The following is a 14,908-nucleotide window of genomic DNA, read 5'->3' as shown; positions in this document are numbered from 1 at the left end:
CATGGCAAAGTCAGGAATTAAAAAAATGGCTTAGCTGTTGTGATGTCACAGGGGGATGACATTCTGGGGCCTCATGATTGACTGCTTAGACTTAGATAGAGGCAGCGTACACACCATACATGTAAAGCACCCACCTAGAATCCTGGGAATATGAGAGTGCTGGGAATTGTAGCTCTGTTAGGGGAAAGCTACAGTTCCCAGGATTCTTGGAGGCAGATGTGCTTTAAATAGATGGTGTGTCCATAGTCTGGAGTGGGCAGCATGTACATTGGGGGCTGCTGGGAGAACTCTGGGTGATTTGCAGCAGATTGGCAGAATTTCTGACTCAAATTTGTTTTAACAATAGCAACAAAGGTGCCTCCTCCTGCCCTAAACTAAGACAGTTTGGGGAAAGAAGAAACATGGAATACATTTTGGTTTAATGGAATGTAAACTCAATTCTAGTACTGAGACAGATTTCTGGGCTGCACACATACTGAGATGCATCCTGTTCCTTAATTCTACATGTATGTCCATACTCACTCACCCCATCCCACCAGCTAGGCTTAGGAGTAATATGTATTTCAATTACAGCAAGCAGAGGGCCGTGTGTGTGTTTACATAAACACACACACTTTTTGTAACTGTCATCCTGTACAATATTAAATGCAGAATTGCAACTTTGATCTCACTGACATAATGTTCATTTATAAAGGATCCACTTCCGAGTATAAGAAATCAGCTCTTCTGAGGACTTGCTATGTAACACATGGGCCTAGTTGATTATAAATTATAGCAAAGTGGTCTATTACTGGCAGGAGGAGATAAGGTGTGCTGCTGGGCTTAGAAGGCTGTTGGATGAGTAGTCCGGAACTCCAGACATCAGACGTTGATAGTACAGCTAAGACTGTTGGTACTGGAAGCTAGCAAGAGCAGAAGCAATAAAATATAAAATGAACTATTTATACATACATATATATAATGACTAAGGTATCTATGAATGTCTTTCCATTTCCTGATATGACTTACAGTTGTGGTTTTTCTTAAATTTGTTATTCTAAACTGTTTTATTATTGTCTCACAGCTACAATAAAAATGTATTCTGCATTTTGTAAGAATTGCTGAAGGCTTCTGGAAATGGGAGATGACATTTCTGGTGTTGTGAGATGAGTTACGTTGAGTGCAGATGCTTGATCTTAGCTGCCACAGCAACTAATGCTTTGAAAGTAAACAATGCCACAGTGGTAACATGAAAGCTAGTGTACAAATAAATTTGATATATTTTACTCAGCTGTGTTATAACCCATATTTATGCATGAGATCGCCTAACATGATATTCAAGGGTGATGCTACAAAGATGCTATTGAAAGCTTCAGGAGCAAAATGTTGAGGAGGGAGGTTGCCATATATATTATACATTCATTTAGGAAATTCTGACTTTGTTTCATACAACCAGCTTTAAAAATATATCAGAAATAGTTAGGTCAAGAATAGGTCGAGAACCAAAGGCCAGGTGAAATATTAAGCTAGGAGCTGTTTTTCTGATACCCTGCTCCTGCAGGGGTGTGAGACTGAACTTCTACAGTCAGGTTACAATGTCCTGGGAGGGAGGGAGGTTGCAATGAAGTAGAGCCAACCAACACCAAGGAAAAAGTTGGGTCTACAGTAAGCCCTCAAAGCTGTGGCGGAATAATCTTTGCTGCTCACACCAGAGAACTTAGATATAGGGATCAGCTGCCTTACCAAATCACCTGTTCAGGCCAACTACTGCCCAATAACCTTTTTACATCTAGTTTGTGGCTTCACTAACCCAACCCACAGCTTGGGTTGCTTGGATATAGGAATCGTGAATGGCAAACAGCATGAATTCCTGCCCAGCAGGTTTGAAGTTCCAGGTTCATTGGAGGGTGAGTGGTATTAATGACACTTACAGATATGGTGAAGTACAAGATAGGTAACTCAGGTAGCTACCTAAGCAGTTGAATTAGGTAGTAGAAGACAGAGGTAGTGAACTGAGGCAGTAACGTGGGGGAACTGAGGCAGCTGGGGTGAAAGGTGCTGGCCTTGTTCTCTCCTTGCTGTACTAATACTCTACTTACACAGAGGCTTTTTTTTGTTTTTGTGTGCGAGTGTGTGTGTGGTATTTTTTTAAAATGTTATGAAGCACTGAAAAGTGTGGTTGCTGAGGCCAGCTCTGTATACACAGCAGATTGAAAAGTCAGAATCCTGACATGGTGGAGTAGAGTACCTACTGCCCACTAATGCACCTTTCTTGATGGTAAAATTTCCTTACCGCCCACCAGTGCTTGGTGGAAGGAGGATTCAGCTTGTGCCATAGAACCCCCTACCGCCCACCTAGAATCCTGAAACGCCCACTCACTGGTGGGCAGTAGGGACCAGGTTGACAACCCCTGGAGTAGGGTGTTCCCAACTGAGGCATGTAAAGGCCCTGCAAGCAAAAGTTACACATCAGAGACAAATGCTTTAGCTCTGCTCATTCCCTGTTGTGCTAATGTTCTATCTGCAGGGACTTCTTCAGGTAGGAGAGCAGCACTCAAGTGCAGCCTGAAGTGGTATGGTCCATTCTCCAACTCATTCCCAATTAGTTCAGTTGCAAGTGCAAACAAAGCCTCAAGAGTCTGGACCTTTAAGAAATTACAAGAGCACAGAAGTGGTAGAGTTAGAAGTAGTCTGTAAATGGTCAATTGATGGTGAAAAAGTTTCCATTGCCCGCTAGATACAAACCCTCCAACATTTTTCCAGTGCAAATAGGGACGTTGTATTTAACAACAACAACAACAACACTCTGAGCAGTGTCCAACATACATAAAAACATAACAAAACATCAAACATTAAAAATAACTTCCCTGTGTCTTCTAAAGGTTGTATAGCAGGCATGGCCAAACTTGGCCCTCCAGATGTTTTGGGACTACAATCCCCATCATCCCTGACCACTGGTCTTGTTAGCTGGGGATGATGGGAGTTGTAGTCCCAAAACGTCTGGAGAGCCTAGTCTGGTCATGTCTCTTGTATAGTTACTTATCTCCTTGGCTCAGGAACCAGATAACTGCCACACCCACCAACATTTCTCCAATGAAAATAGGGCCATCCTAAGGAAAAGCTGCATATTCCAGGATCAAATCAGAAACCGGGACTGCTTCTGTAAATCTGGGACTGTTCCTGGAAAATAGGGACACTTGGAGGGTCTGTAGTTATCAGTTCTTCCTTTTGTTGCTGAATTAACCTATTTCCGCCTATGCCTAGTTCTAATGTCAGCTAAAGTTTTTGTGAGTCTGAATGAGACAAATACTATTCTATTTTGGAACCAGATTTGGCTATATGAAAGTATCTAAAGCTGATTTTATTTATTTTATTTTTTATAGAATAACCTAATAAAAACATTTCAAAACATGCCATGCTTGGCTCATGCAAGGTTTCTGACTGAATAAACAGCATTGTTTGGCTTAATTATCTCCTGTGCGAAAGTGATTACCTGTCTCTGAGACTTGTTTCATCTCAGCTAAAGAAACCCTGCATGAGGCTTTCAGTTATGCTCATGGCTCATTGCTGTATATTAACTTTTATCTCTTTACAATCTTATAGAAAATAGCACTGCAAATTGGGCCCTCTGGATTTGTCTTTTGGAGACTGATTTGAACATGTATGTATGTACATAATTCGAATGCTCAATCATGGAATGATTTGCACACACATGTGATGTTTCAGTCCTTGTGTGTGGATCGGTGTGTTGTTGCAAATATGTGTGTGTGTGTGTGTGTTTAAAAGGAGGGGAATTAGATATAAACTACAGTGGTACCTCAGGTTAAGAAGTTAATTCATTCTGGAGGTCTGTTCTTAACCTGAAACTGTTCTTAACCTGAGGTACCACTTTAGCTAATGGGGCCTCCCGCTGCTACCATTCCGCTGCCACACAATTTCTGTTCTCATCCTGAAGCAAAGTTCTTAACCTGAGGTACTATTTCTGGGAGTCTTTAACCTGAAGCGTCTGTAACCTGAGGTACCACTGTAAATAGAATAGTTCTGCAGCATGAAAATGTACACAGGACAGAAATAATATTTAATATGCAGGACTGCTAACTGCTCGGATTTGGCTGGATCTTGATTTGTGTTCTTACTGTTTCCCCACTAAAAGTGTTATTTTTGTCCTGCAGCATGTCTCTCTGCTATGTTCCCTGTGCCTCCCTTTCCAGTTCTGTGTGTATGCACACATGCATCAGCGGTGTTGCATCCTTTTCTTGGTGCCCAGGGTGTGCATGCCAGGCGGGGTTGGGGCATGGAGAGTCAACAGAAGCCACTGCGCCAGCCCTGGTCTCACCGTCAACACTACTGGGCGTGCACACACAGGGTGCGGAGGATTCACGGAGCCCATGTGCCAGTTCAGCCCTGGCCACTGGAGCCAAGCAGGGCTGCATTGTGCCCCAGCCCACCCATGCAGGAAGGAGGCAGGCCCTTGGTGGACAAATCCCCCTGACACTGGCCAGGCGGCCATTCAGCAAGGCAGCCGGGGATGCGGTGGCGAGGCCAGGCTCCAAGGTCCAGACCCCCAATGGCAGGCATGGCAGGATGGGGATCCTTGCATGGGGGCATCTGGCTCATGCCTCCTAAAAATTGTGTGCCCGGGGCTATGACCCCCCGGGTCCCCCCGCACACTGTGTCCCTGGTGCACACCCATCTGTGCATATATTTGCATTACAGAACTGCTTAAGGATGGGTATAGCAAGCTATATGGAAGGACATTTTACTGAACCAGTTTAACTACGCTGCTGTTTTTCTTCTACCCCACAAATTCATCAAGGATGAAGGGATCTACCATATTCAACAACAATAATAAACAAGGAGAAGTTGGTCTTTGTGAACATATTTTCCCTTTTATCTTATTTATTATTTTGGGAGGTGCAAGGAAATACAAAAATAACATTATCTGTTTATTTTACAGAGCATGGGATGATAGAACAGAGGCAGAACTGACTAATTTTATTTGCAAGTGCAGTAATGCTTCAGTTTTAAATTGCGTGACTGCCATTCATTTTTGCTGTTCTTGTATTATGGCTCTAATGAGATATAAAAAGCTAAAGTATATTACCAGTTATAGCTCAGTGCATCATTTATTTTTAGTCACTGCAGCAGGTGTCTTCTTTTCTTTCTATTGTAGCATAGATTTGGTCTCTCTCTAGCCCCCTCCTCTTTGTGAGCCATCTGCTTTTAGTTATCTAAACTCTTCCTTGGTTTCAGAATACCATTCTTGGCCAGGTAGCCTTGAACAGACATTTGATCAAACAAATGCTATCTCTAAACATTCTTTCTGGGGTTTTTTTAAAAGCAAGAATCTACATTTTGAGGTGATTTCAACTATTTCACAAAGTCATATAGGTCATAAGATGAGTCATATATGTATCTTTATATGCCTTGTGTTACCTGTGACCTGCAACCAACCCTTCAGATTCTGTCGGTTATTACTCTCTCACACTCTTATAACCTTCCATAGTAGAGGTGGGAACAAGTAGATCCCCCCCCATATTATTGCATTGGATGTTAGTTTATAGCAGATGAACAGGTAAAAGGTGAAAATGCAACAGTATCAATATATGGAACATTTCTTTCAGAGATACTGGAAAGGCAAAATTCATTCCATGCATTTGCAAATGCAGCAGTAATCTTGATAATTGAATTATCTTGAATAGAAAAATCTCCATGATGCAACGGTCATAGAAGACCCGTTGTTGACTCCTTGCATTGAGCTCCTTGCATTCCAGTGCTGCAGGAAGATGGTGGCAAACGTTTTGCCTGCTTTGCAGTTGGTTCCGGCTGCTAGGGCTGGGTGATACCTGGTTTTCAGCATCACAATATATCACTAGCTAACACCATGATACACCCTTATATCATGATGTCTGAAATAAGGTAGAAGCTATGTAGAGGCATTGGATGGCTTCATGGTTCCCCCCACATAGTGATCTTTGCAAAGTGCATGCAGAAACACGCACAGACATCATGATTCATAATATATTGCCAGGTCAAAAATTAGGAAACCAATATCATATCAGACTTCAGACTGGTTTTGGATGATATATCTACCAGTCCTACCGTCTACTGCTTTTCTCCCAAGTATGCAACATAGTAAGATAGGTCAGTGGGAGACTGAGAAATGGTGGCTTGCTGAAAGCCATCTGGTAAATTTATGGTTGAGACGAGATTTGAATCAGGCTCACATTCTGATTAGCCCTTCTCGAACATCAACTCAAGTGCTGGCCCCAAACATTTCGCTGCATAAAGCAGAGCCTAAATGGCATCCCCCTTCCCACTATAATATACTTTTAAACTGCCTTGCTGCACAGTTTAGATTCCAATTCCTGCCTTTATCCAATCCCCTGTTTTAATGCTGTCTGAAGCAAGTTGTTCCAGGCTGCTACATGGCAAGACTAGCTCTGTAGCAGTTCTAGGGCCACTGAATCCTAGGAAGGCCTATATTATTTGCAGTCTGTGACTTGCATCCTAAGACAAAACAATGTGTGTGTGACTGGAAGGGGGCGGGGCTTGCTTGGAAAGGAGGGAGTTGCACAAAATTATTCAATCTACACAATTTTCCTTTTCTGTCTCCTAGCCCCCATGACCCATCCTGCATTGTTTAGGAGGGGCCCCTGATCTTCTGGGGAGACTTTTCAGGGTACTGTAAATGGAGGGGGGGGGACAGGAAGCCTTATTCAAATGAACTTGTTGAGTTGACTTATTTTAAAATCCAGGCCAGTGTACTTCATTATATTTTTGTTTTCATAATCTTTCAAAACCAAAGAACCAGCATCCTTATGGATTATTATCTGTGTGAGAATTATAGATTGGGTGAGCTGTATGTGCACAGGTTTCTATGCCCAGAGCTGTCAATTAGTTGTTACAGAATACCATTGGGTATGTGCTGCTTCATAAATCATATCATTCCTGACCTTCTATGCTTGTTATGGGATTATTGATTGTATATAATGGTTTGGGCTCCCCCCCTTGATTAATATTCAAGAAGCCCACTCTATAAAGTGCTTTTTCTATGACGTATCAATATACGATTATTCTTAAAAAGTTATGTTATTGGGATGTATGTGCTTTGCAGCAATAGTCTTAGTTTTGCTGGTTCTGCCTGATAAATATTATGACAGTAATCACTTTTCATTGTGGGAGAGAGAAAGAGAAGGATGATGTGTTCTGAGATGAGCTGAAAGAAGGAATGGCTACTTTCCTTCTTTCCTTCCTGAGATGAGCTGAAAGAAGGAATGGCTACTTTCATAATATCTAGCATGTAGCTGACTTCTTGCATGTAGCTGACTGTACTCACACCACAGTTATGTATTTCAGTAATGTTATGTTGCGCTGCACAGACCTTTGTGTAGGATTCCAGCCCCACAAGTATTTTGTGTCTTGTACTTTGGCAGACTGAGCTGGTTTTATTTCATGGTGGTTAGGTTTTTTCCTTTCATACAGAAAGAAATCTCTCTGATGTTAAGCATTTCTTTATAGCATTAATTGCAAACCCTTTGATCTTAGCAAGGCATTAAAGAATGTGGCTGTGCAGATTGTCTTTAGAAGGACATCCACAAACCACTAAGATTCAAATGTACAGACCTTTAGTAACCTAAATTTTTGGAAATTCCAGTTTTATCAAGGCTGTAGCACATACTACTGTGAAACTTGTAATGGGGATGGAAGGGGCTGGGAGGAACTAAAATATGTCTCTTGAGAAATGTATGTCAGAAAATGAAACCTGCCTTGTAAACTATAAAAACAGAATGACTATCTGTCCTTCTGAAGTTTCATTAATCAAATCATCTTGAAATATTTTGAATGAAGTGCTTGACCTCCTTTTGGTGTCTCTGCCACACTTATTCTGCTTTAAAGGAGATAAATTCAATGGCGACTAGTCAGTTAGGGCAAGAGGAGCACTGCTCCACCCCCCCCCCCAGGCTGCCCTCTGCCAGACCCCATCTGCCTGCCTTCTTATTTACAACCAGGCTAGTGGGTGGCACTTGCTGGCTGGCAGTCTCTTCTGCCATAGTCTCTGTGTTACCTCTGTAGAACTCAACAGAGGGGAGGATGGAGATAAAAGCAGAATTAGGTGGTGCCAGCTCTAGCTCTGACCGTGATTTGCTTTGGCTCCTTATTCTGTGATTGCAAAGTTTTCTCGGGACTGTTCAGTGAAGAACTTGGTCAAAGGCTTTGTGGAAGTCTGAACATACAATCTTTACCAGATTCCCCCCCCCCCCATCTACATGCTCATTGATACTATTAAAAGAATCCTGAGAGATGTGACTCAAGATTGTTACAAGTTGTTTCAAACACTTACAGCTGATTTTGATAAAATGTTTTTCTCACATGAATACTCATGAAATTATGCATTTGTTTGTGAAACCGTACAAGATGAGCACTTGGAGTACTTCCAGAGGTTGAAAGCAAGTTATTCATCTGTAATATGAAGATTGAAACAAACATCACATTACAGATGTTTACACAAAATAGTCTTGCCCTTCTATGGACCCCAGCACCATGCACAAATACTCCCCCAAGCCTGCATTTGATAGCATTAAGACCATTAACTACTAGGAAGCTGTACTGTGATTTCAAACATGACTTCAAAATATACCCGTCATTCCACACACCATTCAACCATAGTTCCGTCCACAAACTTTCCTGCCAAGAGACTCATGGGAACTGATAGCTTGATTTAAAATATTTGTGCCCTTTCTTTCTGCTATAGTATTCAAGGCAGCTAAAAATGATCAAAACAAACAGTATTCTATAAATAATTATAAAGATTTTAAAAATAATCCAAAACAAATATTTAAGAAGGGGAAATGCAATTCCCATTGCATCACTTGGATTCAAAGCAAAGATGAACTATAGCTGAGTAGAATCAGTATACTAATTAATGTCCCAGTGCTACTTGGCACTTTCTGTCAGGCAGGAACAAAGCCACCACAAAACAGAGCTACTAGTGGAGTGGCTGCTTTAACCTTTGCGCTCAAAACCTCAGTCTCACTGTTCTCTCTCACTAACACATACACATAGGGATGTTCCTAGGGGTTGTCCCAGGGAGGCGCAAAAATCTTGCCTCTCCACTCTGGCTCATAGTGGCTATGAGCCCATCCACCTGCTTCTTGGACCGCTCCTCCATTCCTCTGGATGCCTCGGTGGAGGAAGTCCCCAGTTGGCTGGTGGCACTATTAGAAGTATGAGTGGAGGGCCCAGCAGGGCTCTGAGTGAAGGCAGACAGAGAGAGTTTCAGGAAAAGGGAAGGAGGCAGAAGGGAAAGCAGCAAGCAGAGGGAAGGAGGAAGCAAGGGAAACAGATAGACGGACCGATGGAGGAGGAGGGAAAACAGAGCAGAGCAGGCCTAATCCTAATAGATGCAGAGAAAATCACTGGTGGGGCATGAAAGGTGACGAAAAGCTAAGTTGTTGAATTTCTGGTACATGATCTCTGCCAGCTTTGGATATGATTATACAGCTCTTTGTCAAGGGCACAAGGAATGGGGGATGCCAATATGGCTCCTTGCCAAGGATACAACTCTACAAACACAAATGGTGCCTATACTTTCCAGGGGGGGAGTGAGTGGGGGAGTAGAAGCCACTGAAGTATTATTCTGAGCAGAAGAACATAGCTGGTGGGAGCAGAGATGAAGTGGTTAAGCAGCTTCTCTTCTTGCTAGTCCTCCGTCCAAGGATGCTCTTTGTTTAAAAATGAACTGTATGTGTTGTTTGTAGTCTCTTCCATCAGAGTCGAAGCATTTCTAAGAATCCAGCCCAGAATTCAAAATCTTCACAGATCTTTCTTCTTGTACAAGAAAGTTCTGTAAGAAGGGATTATAGTGTTATCTGCTTGTGTTCATAGATCTTTCTTGCACAATCCATGCCAATTTTCTGTTGCAATGTAACATTTTTCATGAGCGTTCCTCCATGGAGGAAAAATGTTAAACCTCATTGTACGCCTGTTCTTCATAAAGCTATGAGCAAACCTGCCAGCTCAACTACTTTGAAGTGTACATTTCTTCACTAGGGGCATATTACTTTCATGCGGGTACTCTCCCTCCAAATTTGTCACAAACAGAAACATCGCATCTGTCTTTACTGACACAGCTGCCCTCATTATGGTGTTTGGGAGACAAATGTAATCATCGTTCCAGTGCATCAAGCCATTCTAAAAATGCAAACAATAAATAACTTTAAGAGAGTTAGGCGAGGAAAGTACTCATATCTAAGAACAGAAAAAAATGCCTTGCTGTATCTCACTGAAGACCTATATTGTCCGCCTCTGCCTTCCATTAGCTCCAGCCAGAATGGCCAAGGGTCTGAGATGGTAGGAGCTGTACTCCAGCAACACCTGGAGGGCCACAGATCTCCATTCCACGCCCCTGGCCTGTCTGAACCAGCACTATGCCAAGGAACAGCCAGCCAATTGCCACTGGGAGCCAACAACCAGAGAATGATGAATACTGCCACCCTCATTGTTAACAGTTTATAATCTGGCTCTACTGCCTCAGTACATGGAAGTTCAAAGTTTAGCTGTGATGGCTAATGCCATTAGATACTGCATCTCTCCTGCCAATTACCTTTACCTTATGGGAGTATGCCATTTCAAACTTTTGATGTTTGCACCACACATGTATGCTCATCCCTTGGTTTATTTAAACCTTAGTACTAAACACTTGGTTGGCAGTAGCTAAATGTGTGAACTGACTCTACTGAAAAAGCATTGAGACAATGTGAGGAGATACTAAAATTCTGTGATGGTCACTTCTTCTTCTTCTTCTTCTTCTTCTTCTTCTTCTTCTTCTTCTTCTTCTGTGACATGTGAAGTTGATGCTATTGCACGACATATATGTTTGCATCAATCCTGTGAACCATGTTTGTAGTAGACCAGTGTAAACTTGACCTTCATCTGTGTGACATGTTGTGTTTGACAGCCTGACTACTGTTGTCCATGTACTAGTAATTTCCAGTTTGAACCACTGGAAGATGCTTTTTGTAAGGTTGCTGCTGAGGTTGAACTGGAAGCTGCAGCAACTATGACATGCATCAGCTTAAGTACTCACTGCAGCAGAATATCTCATCATTTTATGCTGCTGTTGAAGGAGTTGCACTGTTGAAAGACTTGCCACTTAGGTAGTGGGCAAAGTTCAAGATGCTAGTGCTGATGTATAAAACTTTGTATAGCTTCCAACCAAGATACCTAAAATATAATCTCACCCCTCATTTACTGTGCTCTGCAGGAAGGGACCTCCTGCAGATACCATCTCATCAGGAAGCCCATTCCATATGATGTATGAATCAAACTTTCCGAGTGGCAGCACCTGCCCTTTGGAACTCTCTCCCATTATATATCAGACTTTTACTGTATTTTCAGCACCTTCCTCTTCCAACAAACCTTTTAAGTATACATTATTTTACAGTGTTCATCTGCATTGGCCAATAAATTGGGGTTTTTTAATGTAGATTTTGTTGTTGATGTTTTTATTGTAAAACCACTTTAGGATGTTTATGGGGGAGCATTTCATTCTATAACATAGAAGTGAGCTGAAGAGCAGCTCCACCTTTGAGTTTTGTGGATGAACTTAACTTTTATGCAGATTTGGCAGGATTAAGAAGCCAGAATTGTAGTTCTGAGTTTGCACATATATAAGGCAGAAATAGCCTGCAGAAAGAAGCATAAATAATCTGTTTTTGCCATGAAATGTCATATCTCAAAGCATTTGTAGTAAGACACATTGCACACACTACCTCCTTTCTTCTTCTGCAGCAAGGGGGTTTCATGGCAGTGTTTTGTTTCCTGGTATGAGATTTGGAATTGCAGGTGGGAAAGAATATTGGCTAGAGTGTGCAGGATCCAGGTGCTTTATCTGAAGTCATGCATCAGTTGCTAAGTAGGGACAGCCTGGGCCTAAATTAGTTTGGATTTTGGTGCAGAATGAAGGCTGCACCTGTTTCTCTCCTCTGATTACACAGTTTGAGGGTGTGAGGCCAAAACCCAGCAAGATCCCAGGTTGATGAAGTTGTTACCTTTCAACCCATTCATGACTGAAGCAAGAATGAGTATGATTTTTTAAAAAAACTTTATAGTCAGCAGCCTTTTCCAGTGAGCTCTTCCAAAGCTTTTCTTTCAAAACCCATTTAAAATGTTACTTTTCCCAGCCTCTGGTCAATTAGTTGTTTTTCTTTTCAGATAATTGCCTTCTTTTTGTGTGTGGCTGTAATGACACAGTGGGTGAGTGAGTTTACTACCCAACTGTAGTACAGTAGGACAAGTGACATAACTGTCCTGAGAAAAAGTGGATGTTCTGGAAAAACTAATTATGCCCTGCCTCCTTAAGCTCTCAAAAATTGAAATTCAGGTATCAGAAAGCAGAAAGATAGAAAACCCCTGGAGGTTGCTATAGGGCTGTTTGAAATGACCTGGTAATGGCTTCACAATGAATATTTTAGATGTGTGTGTCTCTAAGTGTTTGGCGCTACAGATAAATCTTTCCCTAAACCTGGAGTTTGCTTTGGGCAGGCTAGGTTGCTTTGGGCAGGCTATGAAGATCTGTCTTTTACTAGGAGTGCTTAAGGAGAATGCGGAGGAGCAGTCACTGTGTTCTCTGCAACATGTGGAGCCTTGGCATATACAGAGTGATATGTGCTTTCCAACTGAGTGGCCATAAACAGTCCAAAATACATATTGGGGGTTAATTAAAGCACTTCTTACTATTAAGTAGAGTGCTTCTGGGTGTTATAAATGACCAGCGAACTCTTAGTAATTTAATTGTTGTTGTTGTTGTTGTTGTTTTTAAAAAACCAACCAAACAAACAAAACCCTGGGAAATAAATGCTTGTGCTATTTTCTACCTTGGGTTCCAAAGCAACCTGTCCAGCGCTGGGCACTATGCACTTTAACTGGAGCTGAAGGGGGCATTCGCCAACCCCAGACAGCAATGGGCTCTGCAGTCCCTGTTGCTTCTAATTTATTTGTGCGTTTTTAAACCGCAAGGCACTGCTTGGTGCGCGTGTGAGATCTTGCATATGCCCATCGTCCAAACGGAACTTCTTCTACCACAGCTGGAGGTTGCTTGGGGGGGACGGCTGGAGAAGGTCTGGCCAAGCCCTTACTCCTGTGGATGTTTATAGCCGAAGTGCCTGTCTGCGTGCGTAACTAAGGCTGTCTGCCCGCCCGCCCTCCCGATGAAAAGTGTCCAGAGAGGCTGCACATTCCTTTGCAAACGTGGCGTGCCCATTTCAGCGTGAAGTGCCTGGCATGCCACACCGCCCACCCCCTCACCTACCTCGAGCAGGCGGGGCGGCCAGGGGGGTGGGAGTGGGGAGAAGCGAGCCGCTGGCTGTCTAGTTGAGCCGAGTCCTAGTAGCCCTCTGAAGAGCGACGGAGGGAAAGTGCCTGGACTACGGCATGCTGCAGACGCCCCTCGCGCGCTCTGTTCCTTCCTTCCCTCCCTCCGTTTCCTTCTCTCTCTCCCCCTCTCTCTCCCTCTCGCTGCCTTTCTCTCCAGTCTAGCTTGACGCAGGCAAGATAGAAATCACAGTTAACCACCCAGCCGTCGCTGAACTGGTGCCGATGGGGCACCATTTAAGACGATGATGTTTCTTCGAAGCCTCCTCGCGTAGCCTGAATCGCCGCGCCGAGCCAAAAACAGCGCCGACTCCAAGCCAGCCAGGCTGGAGGAGGCGCGCGTTAAAAGGCTAACAGGAGCTGCGGGCGGAGGTTGCGGCGGCGGCGGCGGCAACAGCAGCAGCAGCAGCAGGTCGATCGGAGGAACGATTGGCAAAGTTGGCTTGAAGTGGGACAAGCGGCAGGAGGAGGAGGCGGCGGCTACTACTACTTCTTTGTGGGGCGGGGGGGAAAGTTGCCACGCGCGGAGAGGGGGGCGCAGGCAGGAGCCCCACGGAGGTGGAGGAGGAGGTGGTGGCGGAGGAGGAGGAGGAGGTTGAAGGATGGGGACGCTGCGGGATTTACAATATGCCTTGCAAGAGAAGATCGAGGAGCTGAGGCAACGGGATGCGCTCATCGACGAGCTGGAGCTGGAGCTGGACCAGAAGGACGAGCTGATCCAGAAGCTGCAGAACGAACTGGACAAGTACCGCTCGGTTATCCGGCCCGCCACCCAACAGGCGCACCAGCAAAGCTCCACCACCTTGCATGGCGAGCAGAGGACCAAGAGGCAGGCCATTTCAGCCGAGCCCACCGCTTTTGACATCCAGGACCTCAGCCATGTCACCCTGCCTTTCTACCCCAAGAGCCCACAGTAAGCCAGGGGTTAAGCGTTGTGTCCGTGTGGCGTCCCTGTGATGTGGTCTCGGTCTCTCTCTTTCTCTCTCTCCCCCGTGTATCTGTCTCTGTCGCCCGCACTGCCCATTCACTCGCCTTGTGGATCCCTGTGCGCCGCCTTCTGCTTCCCATCGCTTTCCTCCTCAGCTTCAGAAATTGCTTCCACCCAATCTGCCTTCCCTCCCTCCTAGCGCTAAAAACTCTTTTATCTTTTGAGCTGCCCACATTTCCAACGCCACATTCCTCTGTGTCCTTTTCAGATATCAAGGTATCCAAATCCCCCTGCAGAAAAATGAGAGTTCCTAGAGTGTGGAAATGTGAAGGGCGGGGGAGCACAGTTTCTCTCATTTTATCCCCTTCTCCCTTTCTCAAAATTATCACAGCAGTAACCGCATCATCAGACTGTCTCTTCCAGTGTGGTATGTCGTTTCTGTCTGGGATTTTGATATTGTTGTGGCTTTCTGCCCTGAATTTAACTGGGGACTGCCTGTCATTTGAACTATGTGAACCAAATTCACGGACCTTTTTTTTTTTAAATTGCACCCGTTTCCTATTTACAAGGTATTTATTAAAGAGAGAGGGGTGTTTTTGCTAACATGTTCTCCTATGAACCTAAGTT

The 14,908-nt window shown here is 43.8% G+C and overlaps 1 protein-coding gene across 5 annotated transcripts in view; it reads left to right on the top strand.

Annotated features, from left to right (window-relative positions):
• PRKG1 (protein kinase cGMP-dependent 1) overlaps positions 1–14,908 on the top strand; it is a 583,893-nt gene that overhangs the window by 58,160 nt on the left and 510,825 nt on the right. For 2 of the 5 annotated variants that reach the window (XM_053388609.1, XM_053388608.1), the window contains exon 1: positions 13,937–14,266. The exons of the other annotated variants lie outside the window; for them this stretch is intronic. In XM_053388609.1, the coding sequence (XP_053244584.1) occupies positions 13,956–14,266 (311 nt within the window). In that variant the 5' untranslated portion in view covers positions 13,937–13,955. Of the gene's footprint in view, positions 1–13,936; positions 14,267–14,908 lie in introns of those variants that run through there. 5 annotated transcript variants of the gene reach the window in all.

This window comes from Podarcis raffonei, chromosome 5 (assembly GCF_027172205.1).
Source record: "Podarcis raffonei isolate rPodRaf1 chromosome 5, rPodRaf1.pri, whole genome shotgun sequence".
In the NCBI taxonomy this organism is placed as follows: domain Eukaryota; kingdom Metazoa; phylum Chordata; class Lepidosauria; order Squamata; family Lacertidae; genus Podarcis; species Podarcis raffonei.
The sequence above is the reverse complement of the archived record's forward strand: the minus strand, read 5'-3'. Positions and strand labels throughout refer to the sequence as shown.